Source organism: Felis catus, chromosome B4 (assembly GCF_018350175.1).
Source record: "Felis catus isolate Fca126 chromosome B4, F.catus_Fca126_mat1.0, whole genome shotgun sequence".
Classification (NCBI taxonomy): domain Eukaryota; kingdom Metazoa; phylum Chordata; class Mammalia; order Carnivora; family Felidae; genus Felis; species Felis catus.
Window position 1 is genome coordinate 117,386,620 of NC_058374.1, and position 14,497 is coordinate 117,401,116.

Below are 14,497 nucleotides of genomic sequence, written 5' to 3' on the forward strand. Positions count from 1 at the left end.
GGGCACAAGAGACCCAGACACATTAAGTGAAACCATTATTTGTTATTATTATTATTTTATCTAAGCATATGATTTAAGCATGCCAGATACTACCATAAGTAATCTTATTTAATGGCCATGACAGATATTTAAGGGAGGTATTCCTGATCCCATTCTACAGATGCAGAAACTGAGGCTTAACAATTACAAAGATGTAACTTACCTGAAGAAATTTTGTTATCAACTCGATTCCTTCAGAGTCTAACCTAAAACAACAAAAAAAGTGGCAATTTATTCTTTTATCTTAGCTGACAGTAACTTTTCAAATAAAACTATTTTCCAAGTGTTTTAATCTGCAAACATTAAGTGCTCTACAATAACCACTCTTTTTGCTTTCAAAAGACTCAAAAGTGCTACACTTAAGACTTATCTTGCCACTTGTTCAAGAAGAAAACAGAAAAAACTAGGTTCCAATTCAAATTTTCCATAATGAAGAACAAATCAGATTACTAAAGATTTTTTTTAAAAAGCACTATTCTGTCTCAAAGTAATCTCTATTATCAGGATAGCTTAAGTAAAGTGTATCATTTTCATAGTGTTCTACGAAAGGCAAGCTACAAAAGCATCATTTTCTTATTATATAGGTTAAAAAAGAAACAAGTGACCCCAAAATGTGTCACTGTGGTTCACAATAAACACAGATGACTCATTCAACATATTTTTACACAACAGTCTACTAAGAACGAGGTACTAGAAGCTATGAAGTTCAATTTATTTTTTTGAGACAGAGAGAATGCAAGGGAGAAAACACCTGTAAATCAGGGAGAGACAGAGAGAGAATCCCAATCAATCAGGCACCATTCTGTCAGGGTAGAGCCCAATGTGGGACTTGAACTCAAGAATCATGAGATGGTGACCTGAGCTGAAATCCAGAGTTGGGACGCTGAACCAACTAAGCCACCGAGGCACCCCTATAAAGTTCAACTGCCTCAATAACATCATAAAACTTAATTAAAAGTTAGAGCTACACATGTAGAATTTAAGAAACAAAACAGGTGAGCATAGGTGAAGAGAAAAAAAACTAAGGGAGGCAAACCCTAAGAGACTCTTAACTATAGAGAACAAACTGAGGGTTGCTGGCGGGGAGGTAGTTGGGGAATGGACTAAATAGGTGATGGGCATTAAGGAGGGCACCTGTTGTCATGAGCACTGGGTGTTGTATGTACATGATGAATCACTAAATTCTATGCTTGAAACCAGTATTACCCTATATTTTTACTGGAATTTAAATAAAAACTTAAATAAATCAATACATGAAAAATAAAAAAAAATTAGAGCTACAAAACCAATGAAGCTGTCGATAAAGACATAATTATAGTGATGATATTCATATAATGAGCAGTAGAGGGTTTGGGGACTATCTTAATGGGATAATCTCTTGATCAGAAACCATAGGTTCTATTTTGCACTGCCTTTCACTGGCAATATATTTTCCCCAAGTGCTCTTAATGGGTTCCACGGATGCTATAGCCTAGACATTTTCCAGACTCTTCTAATACTTTGTAGTTTGCCATTCTGACAGATATCCAGAGCTCCTTGGGCACAAACTAGGGGTTAAGGTCATGGAGAACCTGCTTTAAAGAAGAGCTTCAACTTTCTGCACTGGACATTACAATAGAAGCAACGTATAAATTAAAAAAATAGGATTTATGCTACTCAGAAGGAAGAGACACACAAAAAAAGCCCCGCACATATTATTCTTCCTAAGAAAGTCTACTTAGAATGTTATTAGTTGCTATAGTAACAATAAGAACATCAATTCACATAAGTACTTTAAAAATATTTTTGGTATCTGAATTTGTTTTTCTACTCTCTCTAGCTTGAGAACAAATGGAATTAGAGCAAGTATGTTATACTGTCAGCAATGAGAATGGCTTTGATTAAAATAGACATTGACCTTATTTGGTACCTGGGTGTACTCTTTGATTTTTCTAAGGAAAGATGAAAAAATATAGTCAAAGGGACTATTCTCTGCTACATACTGAAAATTTAATAATTCCATAAATAAAAATTTCTGACTGACATTTTAATGGGGGTTTTAAATGGATCTGGGGAGGGGTGCCTGGGTGGCGCAGTCGGTTAAGCGTCCGACTTCAGCCAGGTCACGATCTTGCGGTCCGTGAGTTCGAGCCCCGCGTCAGGCTCTGGGCTGAGGCTCAGAGCCTGGAGCCTGTTTCCGATTCTGTGTCTCCCTCTCTCTCTGCCCCTCCCCCGTTCATGCTCTGTCTCTCTCTGTCCCAAAAATAAATAAACGTTGAAAAAAAAAAAAATTAAAAATAAATAAATAAATAAATAAATGGATCTGGGGATAGATCTGAGAAGAAATTTTAATGAAATGGCCAAAATTTAGGATATAAGGGTCAGAAAGAGTTTACATTCCTCAAATACAAATTAGGTCATTAACATTGGCCAAATACTGACAGGTCATCTTGTGTCCGAGTCAAGATTTTACTTATAACACTTCCTTAGGTTTTTTTAAGTAAATATAGAATAATCCCATACAGAGCAAAACAGAAGTTTCATCATGGTCTTCATAGTATTGGAAAAGATATTAACCAATGTCTTCTTTCTGAGAAACGAAATAACCTACATAAATTCTAGAATTCTAATACAGTTGCTTTTATATTCATTTTATTTATAGCTCAATTCTGTGATTTACATATCTTGATCTCTGAATTATAAAATTAATCTGACACAAGGGAGGAAGAAATTCAATTAAATTAGATTCTAAAATATTTAAGAACTGTATGTATTATATGTATTTTTTCCTAAACCCATCTGTGGCTAATGCTTCAAGAGAATGGAAAGAATCAAGTGGGTTTTCCACCCTTTAACGTAAAGAAAAAGAGGGGCGCCTAGGTGGCTCAGTCGGTTACACGTCTGACTTCGGCTCAGGTCATGATCTCACTGCTCCTGAGTTCGAGCCCTGTGTGGGGCTCTGTGCTGACAGCTCAGAGCCTGGAGCCTGCTTCGGATTCTGTGTCTCCCTCTCTCTCTGCCCCTCCTCTACTCAACGCCTGGTCTCTCTCTCTCTCTCTAAAATAAACACTAAAAACAAAAGAAAAAAGAAAAAGAAAAAATACCTGGGTGCATGGTTAATGAGAGGCTGTGGTTTGTATTTTGGAAAGTTATAGTTCTTGAACTCATCATTTGAAGAAACACCCGGCCAAGTTTCCTGAGATGGTGTTCCTGAATTAAAAAAAAAAAAGTATTTATAAATATATAAAAAAAATATATATATATATATATATGCAAATATATATAAATAAGGACAAATGAGAAAGTGTCTTAAAGAACACTTTGTATTTAGTAGATGATTTGACTATTTCAACTGAAAGCAAAATGACAGAAACAGTAAACACATATGGACCTTTTTTTGGACTATGCAATGATGCCATAAAAATGATGCCACCTAAATGACATCTAACCTACAGACATTTCCTAATAATACGCCAAAGATCAATTTTCAGTAATATTTTTCTCTGTTCTTCCACAAAATTTTTATTGCAAAGGCAGAACTCAGTAAATGAAAAGAAGTTACCTAGAAGGCTCTATCTTTATAATTACGCTAATTATAATTCTTTTTTTATTTTAATCAGTAGTGGTTTTCTTAAGCTTTTAAGTAACCTCTACACTCATTGTGGGGCTCCAACTCCTTACCTGGATATCAAGGGTCACAAATCCTACACTGAGACAGCCAGGCACCCCAACTAATTATAATTTTTGTAACAGCTCTTTGTTAGTCTCAGTACCACATTTTAAAATATGTAGTCTTATCCAGCTAGTCAATTGCAGGTAACAAATTACTGGGAAAATATTTCTATTACCTAGCAGTCGGAAAATTAAGTGCAGTTCATCTTCCACAGTTGATCCTGGAAATAGAGGTCTTCCAGAAGCCATTTCAAAGAAAATGCAACCAACACCCCTTTAAAATATATCATAAAAAAATGAGCAATCAATCCATTTACATATTAAGAAGCACAATTATCTTTTCCTTAAGATTGCCTTTCTGGAGAATTTTGTATTAGCCTGATGGAAAACCTCCTGCACATATTTTTTTCAGCTCCAACTGATTTGTTAACATTTATCTTATTTGTCTCAACTTCCATCTTGCTGTATCCATTGCTCCATGACCCTTAAAATGTCCAACTCTCCTCTGCACGTCCCTTGAAGAATAACACTAACAATAGCTAATAGTGATTGAATGCTTATTATGTCGTAGGTAGCAGGTAGCAGAGATAGGGAGAAACAAATGATCAGAGATGGGTTTTTTGTTGTTGTTTTTTATCTGAGAGACAGATAAAACCATGAGATCATGACCTGAGCCAAAATCAAGAGTCAGGTGCTTAACTGACTGAGCCACCCAGGCACCCCTCATGTGTTAGATAGAACTCTTTAATTGTTGCTTATATTGTGGCTCTTTAAAATAATATCCTCTTATAAGTCAGATATCTATCAGTACGCCCTGTACCAATGGCTATATTCTTTCAAAATTATAAATGGCAACAACATGTGCATATATTTACCACATGTCAATCTGTGTTGAGTACTCTGAGGAACCAAGAAGCACATCAGGCGGCCGGTACCACAGTGTGACGACTTCATTTGAGTAGGTCTTTGTGGGAACTGACTTGGCTCTGGCTAGCCCTTCACGGGGAAAAGAAAACAATTAAGAAATGGCTGTAACATATTCCCCAGCCCATAGCCTCACCATGACTCCAGTCACAAGGATGTCCAAGATAACTGCTACTCTGTAGTTTCTTGAAATTTAACAAAATCAGTTTTAAGAATTTTTCTTGAGTGTGAATAGTCTTGGGTCAGCAAATCCTTATGTAATTAATAACAATTCCACAATCAGAGCCTATGCTTGCTTTTATGAATGTGAAGGCATCTGATAATCTGATGGGTTAATCTAAACTTAAGATACTTTTCTTCTATGAATCATGATGCCAAAATTATTTCCAAGCTGAACTTAAAATTAACACAAAACAGGTCAATGACACAAGGATAAACAGTTTTACCTTTTAGGCTTTTGTTACTTTTTTAAACCCAAGTCCAATTTTCATTTGCTATACCAACCTTCGTTTTCTTGGAATAAATTACACTGCTGCTGTGTACCTTAAGTTATATATAAGGACAGTTTTAAGTAAGATGGACCACGCTGCCTTTGGATATTAATTAATGTATTAGATTATTAACTAATGTAAATGTCATTCCTTTCCAATTTAAAGTGGAATTCACTGATTATCGAGAAACAAAGGCAAGAGTTCACAACTTTATCCCTTGAGCCACTGGCACGGAGTTGTTTTTACTTCTCTAAGCCTCCAAATTCTAATAACTTTAAGAAGCAACTTTAAAAGATAGCTGAAGAAATATAAACTCATTCTAACATATAGTTTATTTCAAATAACTCATTTATGTATAACTTTATATATTCGATTAAAACATTAAATAAGAAAAATGGAATTCAAACAAAAGGAATTCAACACTTTAGTAAACTAGATAAAGTCACTCAAATAAAAGTAGAAATTTTAATAATTAGGCAGCACTCATACTATTTTTGTTTAGTACAACAGCTAAAGGGTGTAATTGGAACAATGTTGACACTATCTTATTTAACTAGCAGTCTTATTCTACCAATCCAGCTTTGTAAAGTAAGTTCAACAAATAATTTTCCTACCAACTTTGTAATTAGCAAGATGGGGGCAACTTTCTAATTTCTCTTCCTGATATTCATAGTGGGTTATTTAGGGGCAAAGGACAGGGCTACAAGTTTGTTTATTCTATATCCTGTATGTATAGCATCAAAGCAACTGCAAGTTATAGTTTCCTCAATACCTTACTCTCCTGCTCCTGAGAGAATTCTGAACTGGGGTGCTTGTTCAAATAGTCTCCTGGTTCACAATTAGAATTTCAGTAGTGGCATGAAATGAAATCATCTCTTCCAAACCAAGTTAACTGTGATATGATATAATTATACAAGCCATTTTCTACTACTAATGAAATGTTTGTCTGTATTAGTACATTCTACACCTGAATTTCATCCATCACAGGAAAAGGGATAGAATTTTCATAGAGATCACAAACAATTTACAAAAAAATACTCGGGGTGCCTGGGTGGCTCAGTCAGCTAAGCATCTGACTTTGGCTCAGGTCATGATGTCGCCATTCCTGAGTTCAAGCCCTGTGTCAGGCTCTGTGCTGATAGCTCAGAGCCTGGAGCCTGTTTCAGATTCTGTGTCTCCTTTTCATTCTCTGCCCCTCCTCCACTCACACTCTGTCTCTCTCTCAAAAATAATAAACATTAAATAAATTTAAAAAAACAAAAACAAAACAATACTCAAAGTTGTATGACCCTCCTTCACTTGCAGTCCTGAAGGATATTTACTACTTGACCAACAAAAAATAAGTAACTAAAAGCAGAGACAAAATTGACTGTACTACCTCATGGAATAATCAGAATTTCTTACTGACCTGTGAAAAGATATAATTTACTGGGTCTGCTTTGTTAGAAGCAAGATTTAAAGCACTCTCCCCAAAAAGTAAGTTTTTGATGGCCTTTGCCTTTTTTTTTTTTTTTTTTTTTTTTTGCATTTATAATAGCCAAACAGGGTTTCTCTATCACTGCTATTCGTTTTGGGATTAAGGAACAAGGAGCAGTAAATGCACTTTGGCCAAAAAAAGAATGAAAGAGAGAGAAAATAACAATTATAAGGAAAGCAACAACAAAACTGTGCCCGAGACTATATAATCTATGTGAGCATATACGAATAATTTGTAATTTCTTATTTAAACACATGTGACCTACCCGTTTCCTTTTTAAAGAAGTAAAAACAAATACCAATCTACTTTCAAACAAACAACAAAGTGTTAAATGAGTAAAAGCATAGGAATTTCCTGAACAAACTCACCACTTAGTGAATTTTTAATCTTTTGTTAACAAAGCAATACTTGAGAGACTTAAAATTGTCAAATTTAATGCAATACTCCAAAAGTAAAACTACTATAATCACTTATGAAAAATGATAAATGCTAATTATGAAAACTGCACTGGCTTTTTATTACTTTTTTAAAAAATTTTTTTAATGTTTATTTATTTTTGAGAGAGAGAGCACAAGCAGGGGAGGGGCAGAGAGAGAGGGACAAGGAATCTGAAGCAGACTCCAGGCTCTGAGCTGTCAGCACAGAGCCTCACATGGGGCTCGAACTCACAAACTGTGAGATCATGACCTGAGCTGAAGTCAGATGCCTAACTGAGCCACCCCTGCACCCTTGCACTGGATTTTTAAAACCAAATTCTATTAGAGTACTGAAACTCTCAAAATGTAGAATATTAAAAAAAAAAATCAAAAATCAAAACAAGAAAGCTATTATACAAAGTTTCTCTAATATAACAAAATTTACTTCCTAGAAGCATAAAGCGTATGTAATTTCATTAAAACTGATTAGCTAAACAGAGAGAGATAAACAGCTATTATTTAAGCAATAATTAGTTAATAAGCATATAAATAAGTACAAAGTCATGGTGACAGGCATATTAAAGAACCCTTTTTCAGAGGTGGCATTTAAACTCTTTAGTCTCAGGACTCTTTTTATTATAATTTAAAATTATTGAAGACCCAAAGAGCTTTTATTTATATAGATTATATTTATTGATATTTGCCGTGTTAGAAAAACTGAGAAAATTTAAAACGTATTCATTTAAAAACACCATTCATTATATATTAAACATGAATTTTTATGAAAAAGATCTTTTTCTACAGGAAAATAAAAATTAGTACAAATGGCCTTGTTTTCTATTTTTGTAGTCTTTTTTAAATGTTTATTTTTGAGACAGAATGTGAGTAGGGAAGGGGCAGAGAGAGAGGGAGACACAGAATCTGAAGTAGGCCCCAGGCTCTGAGCTGTCAGCACAGAACCTGACGCTGGCCTCGAGCCCATGAGCTGTGAGATCATGACCTGAGCCAAAGTTGGATGTTTAACCAACTGAGCCACCCAGGAGCCCCTGTAGTCTATTTTAAAAGAAGACTCTTAGATGCTCACATCTGCTTTTATATTCAATCTGTTGTGATATGTTGCTTTGTTTGAAGTATATGAAGAGAACCAGATCTCACACAGAAATGAAGTTGAAAAGAGGAAGAACATTTAAATAGCCTTTCTGAAAACTGCATATTCTTCTTTGATACTGAATCAGATTTAGTTTCTTAAAGATTAGATGGTAACTGAAATCATATTAGTAAACTTCTCATACTCGTTACATTAAAATTCATTGGTCTGTCTTCCACTATAAGTGGATCTTTTTACCCAGGCATGATTCTATAATATCATGTAAGTATTAGTCATCTGGAATATATTGATTCCCTAAGTTATACAGATATTCCAAATATTTACATATTTCTTTAGCATATCAAAAAATATTTCTTAATGTCACCACTGATCTCATCAGCAATAAAGTCTTTAAGTATCAGAAAAATATCAAGCTCAATGTGGCAGGTCCAAATTTCCAACATCTAATTTTTGCTTTAAAACTCAAACCTTCCCATTGGCAAGAAATACGATAGGCTCAATTCATTTCAAAAAAAACACCTGCCAAATATGTAAGTCTGAGTGCCCATACTTTGTCCGTCATTTTTCTCAAGTAAAAGTGGTGTTCCTTGAAAAAAAGGGTTAGTTCAGTTTGCATTCAAATAGTCACACAAGCACTATTCCTTGAGATACAGTATTTCCACATACAACAAACATGTTTTATGTATACTTCTCATTTCATCACATAAAATACTACAAAGACATGTAAAGTTGGAGATTTAATAAAGTTAATAAATTTTACTGCTTCATCAAACACCTTTTTATATAGAATTGACACTTTTTTCCTACAAGCATATACTGGTGAAGAACACAATGACTAGTAAGTACAATCAGGTGCCACTGCCTGATTTAAACTAAGGCATTAACAGCTCTACTCCTTACTGCTTTTAGATTATCACTGCAAATACTGACACAGTGGAAAAGGCAAGTAACAATATGATTTTGATGACAGATACTTTTGGAGATGCCCTGGAAGGGTCTCAAGATGGGTCCACACCTGAGAACCCAGGCCTTTTAGCATTCGTGAACATAACTCACCCACCTAAGTTTTGTCAAATATCTTACTCCGTGGGCTACAGAGAAAATTTCCAAACTCACATAAAAGCAATCACACAGTGTCAACAGTTGTTCTTATCAATTTAACCACCTAGATAGAACTATTTATAAATATCTCATACATTCCATACCAAAATCTGCTAGCTTTAATTCTCCTTTTTCATTAATGAGTAGGTTCTGTGGTTTCAAGTCTCGGTGCAATACCTTTCTTCTGTGGCAATATGACAAACCACGTAGAATTTGGTACAAAAACAGCTACAGAAACAAATAAACAGAAATTAGTCTTACAAATAATAAGATATACTTTGGTAAGCATGCTGTGGTAAACAAAAAACAGGCTTAGAATAGTCAAAGAAAAAAAAAAACGCATCCTTAAGTACAAAGCCTTTCCTTATGTAGTTTTCTGAATTTTATAATTTATTATTCTATTTGAAGCACCTATTTTCCAGTCTGACAATTTCTATGAAAATAAATATTAAAAATAAAGTGAAATGAAGCTTTGTCCCCATAGTAATCATCCATTTGTTATAGAAAATGATTTAAAATAAAAAATATATATAAAATATATATTCATAAGCTTACAGGCCTACTAAGCCTTATAGGTTGATTATGATATTCTGGCAAAACAACTAACCAACCTCTACCCATCCACCAAAAATACCTGATCTGGGACAGTGTCTTTAAAATAAGGCAATGGAATTGGTGGTTTTATAAAAATTCTGAGGTGTCAGAGAGAATGGTGCTGCATAGCCCTGGCAAATTATGTGCTATAAAAATAACCTAAACCAGCTTCTATCACCCACCCTCTGGGTACTTTACTTTCTGCACCTCCTACTCAGCCTTCAAAATCTGCTATGATTCAGAAAAGGGAATTAGCACAGTAGAGCTCTGAATGATTGTCTGAAAAAAGCAATTCCTAGATTTTGGTGGAAAAAAGGATGTGGAACACAGAAGGTCTTCAATTCTCTGGAGTTGACAAAGAAGAGTCTCAAGTTCAGAGGATCTAAGAATATACCCTTGGTTTACTTGTAGGTAGAAAACACAGCATTAGAACATCAAGAATAAGTCAGTGCAGGAGGGGAAAAACAGCCCAAAGAAATTCCAAGCAGCAGTATCCACACACTACATATTTATGTTTTGAAAACTCTAAAATTATGATTTCTATATATTCCTGTTACTTTCTATGTTTGGAAAATCTAAGGGCTATTTAAACAAAACTTAAAATGACACACTAAAGCATACCTTTACATTGTGCATACTCATGATGTTTCCACAGTCATCCATGTACTGTTTTAGATCTTTATCCTAAAAAAATATAGTGCTTTACTATGTGACACATACTTCCCAGAAGGCATGAATGATTTACTTAATAGTATTTAATTTTTAAAAGTGTTTTTTTTTTGAGTAAAGATATTGAATGTACAACACATAATTTAATTAAATACTGATAATTAAACAATAATGCCCTAGAACTGTTAAAACACTCAATTTCCTATGTTTTATTACAGCAAAAGTAAATACTGAATTTTTGTTAAATGCTTACCAGATATTCAAATACCAGAGTCAAAGATTTATCTGTGTGAACAATGTCATGTAAGGTTACTATATTTGCATGTTTTAGATCCTTTAATAGTGAAACTGGAAAACAGAAAAGAAAGTCAATTATTCAGTCTGCAGTAGCCAGACTATAAAAACCTGAAGTATAACACATGAACTGATTGAGTTTAAGATTCTCTTAAGTGTAAAACAATAATTCACCAAGAGGACCTGTAGTACAAATTTTAATAGAATTCAGTTTTTTCTTTTCTTTTATGGTTTTGAGTGTGATATTTTTAATATTTAAAATTGTCCTCCATATTACAATAATATTCTCCATAACTGTTTTTTTCTCAAATACTAACTTACTGAGACTTCTAAAATCTAGATATAGTTGAAGGTACCAGTTGTTTTCCTTCCAAATTGCTAATCGGTTTCTTCAAGCCATTTTCTGGATTGTCTTTTTAAAGATACAGAACCTTTTTAACCTTTTTTTCTTTTAATGTTTATTTATAGAGAGAGAGAGAGAGCATGAGAGCAAGACCATGCACACGAGCAGGGGAGGGGCAGAGAGAATCCCAAGCAGGCTCCATGCTGTCAGTGCAGAGCCCAACGCAGGGTTCGACCTCACAAACTATGACATCGTGACCCGAGCTGAAACCAAGAGTTGGAAGCTTAACCGACCCACCCAGGCCCCCCTAGTTAATTAACCTTTTTTAAAAAAAATGGTATCATACTATTTACATTCGGTATATACTAATTTATAGTTGCTTTTTCCCATAGATAGTATATAACATTTCCCAATGTCAAATATTTACCTATGACCATAATTTTTAATGACTTCATAGTATTTCACCATAAGCTATACAATAATATAATTATGTTAAATAATTTGCCTTTATTAAATATCAGCTTTTTTAAGGTCTAAATATATCTCCCAGTCATCTACTATTTCTATATCTGAGCTCTTTTTACTTATAAAAAATGAACTCTTAGTATGCAGCTTTGGTTTTAAACCTATATAAATTCTATGTAAACTCCCTTATACATTTTGTTCACAAAGATCAAATTTTACCTTCTCTTATAGCTGTGCAGGGTGCACCTTCTTCATGTTCCAACCGGATCTCTTTTAACGCCACCAAATTCTCTGTCAATTTACTTCTTCCTTTATATACTGTTGCATATGTACCCTATAAAATATATTTTGGAAAGACACATCAAAATATCATAAGAGTCTATCTATAGAATCTATACAATAAAGAGACCTAATTAAATTCCTAATTTGTAAGCGTATGTTAAAGTCCATTTTGTAGGGAAAACTCTACAATGGTTAGTATCGGTTGTTTTTTTTTTTATAGCTAAGAGGACTTTCACTACTATCTGCAGAGCCTCCATATTCTTATAACCCTATGGAGTGCCTCAAAATATGAAAACATACGGAGAATATTTAATTTACTTCTTGTACTTTGTATAGATTAACAACTGGATCAGTAGCTTCAGAATCCAAGGCACTCTATGTGTAATGGTATGTGGACTGGAGGCAATTAACTGAGCATATTAACTGAAAACTGAAAATGTACTAACACATTGTTAAATTAGAAAAATTTTATTGGTTCTCAGACTTACCAGAATTTTTATACATTCACTCTCCCTTAAAGAACAAATATATTCTATGGATTTCTTCTATCACAGCCCTCAAACTCTCTTAAGGCTTCCTGATTAGCTAATTCCATTATTTCTGGCTTGCCCTTTCTCACCCTGGGAAGAAGACCACTTCAAACTTAGTCAACACTAGTACCAAGTTCAAGAAAATCAAAGTCTTATTAGCCCCAAATTTCCTTAACCTTCAATGACATGTGTCTTCATCTTTAGAGATAATATTTTGATTCTTCGCAGGTCTGAACTCATGCAATTTTCCCACATCACAGTTCAGACAGCAGACTGCTAACAAATAGATGCCTATTTTGTTACCAAGAGAGCACAACATTTTATGCTGCAATAAAAAATTACAAGCTATAAAAAATACTCATTTCCTCTCAAACTGATGGCATAATTTCAAGAATGGAAGGTTTTTTTCCTTCTAACATTCTGTTGCCTTTTCAGTACAACATATAATCTTTTAGACATCGGTGCTTACATCTTTTTTTTCCAGGTTGGTAAAAACTGTGGACTAATTGTGGAGTTTAGATAATGAACATGTCTTATATTTTTGAGATAAGTATGTACTTACCTCTCCAAGTTTTTCCAATTTGATATAGGTTTCCATTTTTCCAAACCCAATTTCTGACTGAAAGCAAACAATTATAAATTTAGTATTCCTGAAATTTCAATTCATTGCTTCCTCAGTATCTTTTTTAAATGTTATTCTTTTTTTTGAGGTGCACTTTATTTTTATTTCTATTTTTTCAGGTAAGCTCCACACCCAACCAACATGGGGCTTCAACTCATGACCCCAAGATCAAGAGTCATATGCTCTACCACTGAAACAACCAGGCGCCCCCTTCCTCAATTTCTGAAACTTTCCTGCTTTAAAGAGTGTCTTAAAATAGAAAAATCTGACTATAAGTAAATTGTTGAACATCTGTCAAGTTTTAAAATATACCCGATGTTGGAATATTCAAAGGTTCAAAAACATCAAAGTTCACAATTAAAACTGCCAAACCATCTTTTTATATAGATGGTTAACATTCTGCTGTAAAAAGTTTTGTTTTATTTTAAGACCCTGAGATTTTAAGATACCACAGGCATTTTAAGATACTAAGATTTTTATAAAAGACAACTACATGAGTTTTTTTTAAACAAAATTGCAAAGTAAGTAATTTTCTGACACATTTTCATTCATCAATCTTCAAGTTCCCTAGGAAGGCCTGCAAACAACAAAATTCTATTTGTTTCAGGTTTTCTAACCAAATGTAATGAAAAAGGCAAACTGCAAGTTATACTCCGTTATAGATCAGGAAACTAATCCAGAAGCAGTAAGTCTAAATCTGACACCCTGCACTACATCAAAAGTCTTTAAAAGTGAGTTCTTTTAAACCATTGCTTTTAAACCCTGAGCTTGTTTGCCTCACTTTTGTACGGAGTCAAAAAATGAGGTAGAGGGAATACACCCAAATATGTAAAGGAAACTAAATATTTAAAAACTAAAAACAAAACAAAACAAAAGATTTAAGAAAAAAGGAAAAATATACAGAGATGAAAACTTAGGGATTGACAGAGCAAGAACAGAAAAAGTTAACAACAGAGAATAAGAATTTTCTTAAAATTGCTTTCTAGTACCCCTTCTAGTTAGTGAAAAAGGCAATAATCTAAAGGTTTGCTTCTCACCTAGAATGGTGTTAATGCCCTTAAATGAGTAGCCAGTGAAAGGAAATATTTAGTCCAATTCTGGAGGTTCAAATATGCAATTTCTCCAGAGGTGCTGAATAAAGCAAAAATGATACTCGATGGTCTGACTTAACATCACTTACCATTCTGAACAGTAGGGGTAAACTGCCCAAAGCTGAAAGGCCAAAAATAGCAAGAGGTCCCTCAAAGAGATTTTTATCTTTTTAAAAAATTTTATTGTTTTTAAAACAATAAACATTAACACTGATTTTGCCCTTTTGTTATGATTTATATAAAGTTAAAAGACTAGAAAAACTTTATGTCCAAAGTACTTAATTCAATTTTGCTAAACTAATTAAAACTTTGGTCACAGGTGGTATTAATGGATGACTGCAAAACTTCTTTTTGCACTCTTTAAGACTTTTTATGTGGTATTTTCAAAATATTTTAGTTA

General features: G+C 33.8%; 1 protein-coding gene across 7 annotated transcripts in view; it reads right to left on the reverse strand.

Moving 5' to 3' along the window:
- Nucleotides 1–14,497, reverse strand: part of CDK17 (cyclin dependent kinase 17) — a 110,674-nt gene that overhangs the window by 4,521 nt on the left and 91,656 nt on the right. For all 7 annotated transcript variants that reach the window (XM_023257340.2, XM_023257341.2, XM_045062189.1 and 4 more), the window contains 9 exons: nucleotides 12,947–13,003; nucleotides 11,792–11,906; nucleotides 10,724–10,818; nucleotides 10,423–10,485; nucleotides 9,312–9,435; nucleotides 4,566–4,686; nucleotides 3,867–3,964; nucleotides 3,123–3,228; nucleotides 203–245 (listed from right to left, as the gene is read on the reverse strand). In XM_023257340.2, coding sequence (XP_023113108.1) covers nucleotides 203–245; nucleotides 3,123–3,228; nucleotides 3,867–3,964; nucleotides 4,566–4,686; nucleotides 9,312–9,435; nucleotides 10,423–10,485; nucleotides 10,724–10,818; nucleotides 11,792–11,906; nucleotides 12,947–13,003 — 822 coding nt within the window. The remainder of the gene's footprint in view (nucleotides 1–202; nucleotides 246–3,122; nucleotides 3,229–3,866; nucleotides 3,965–4,565; nucleotides 4,687–9,311; nucleotides 9,436–10,422; nucleotides 10,486–10,723; nucleotides 10,819–11,791; nucleotides 11,907–12,946; nucleotides 13,004–14,497) is intronic.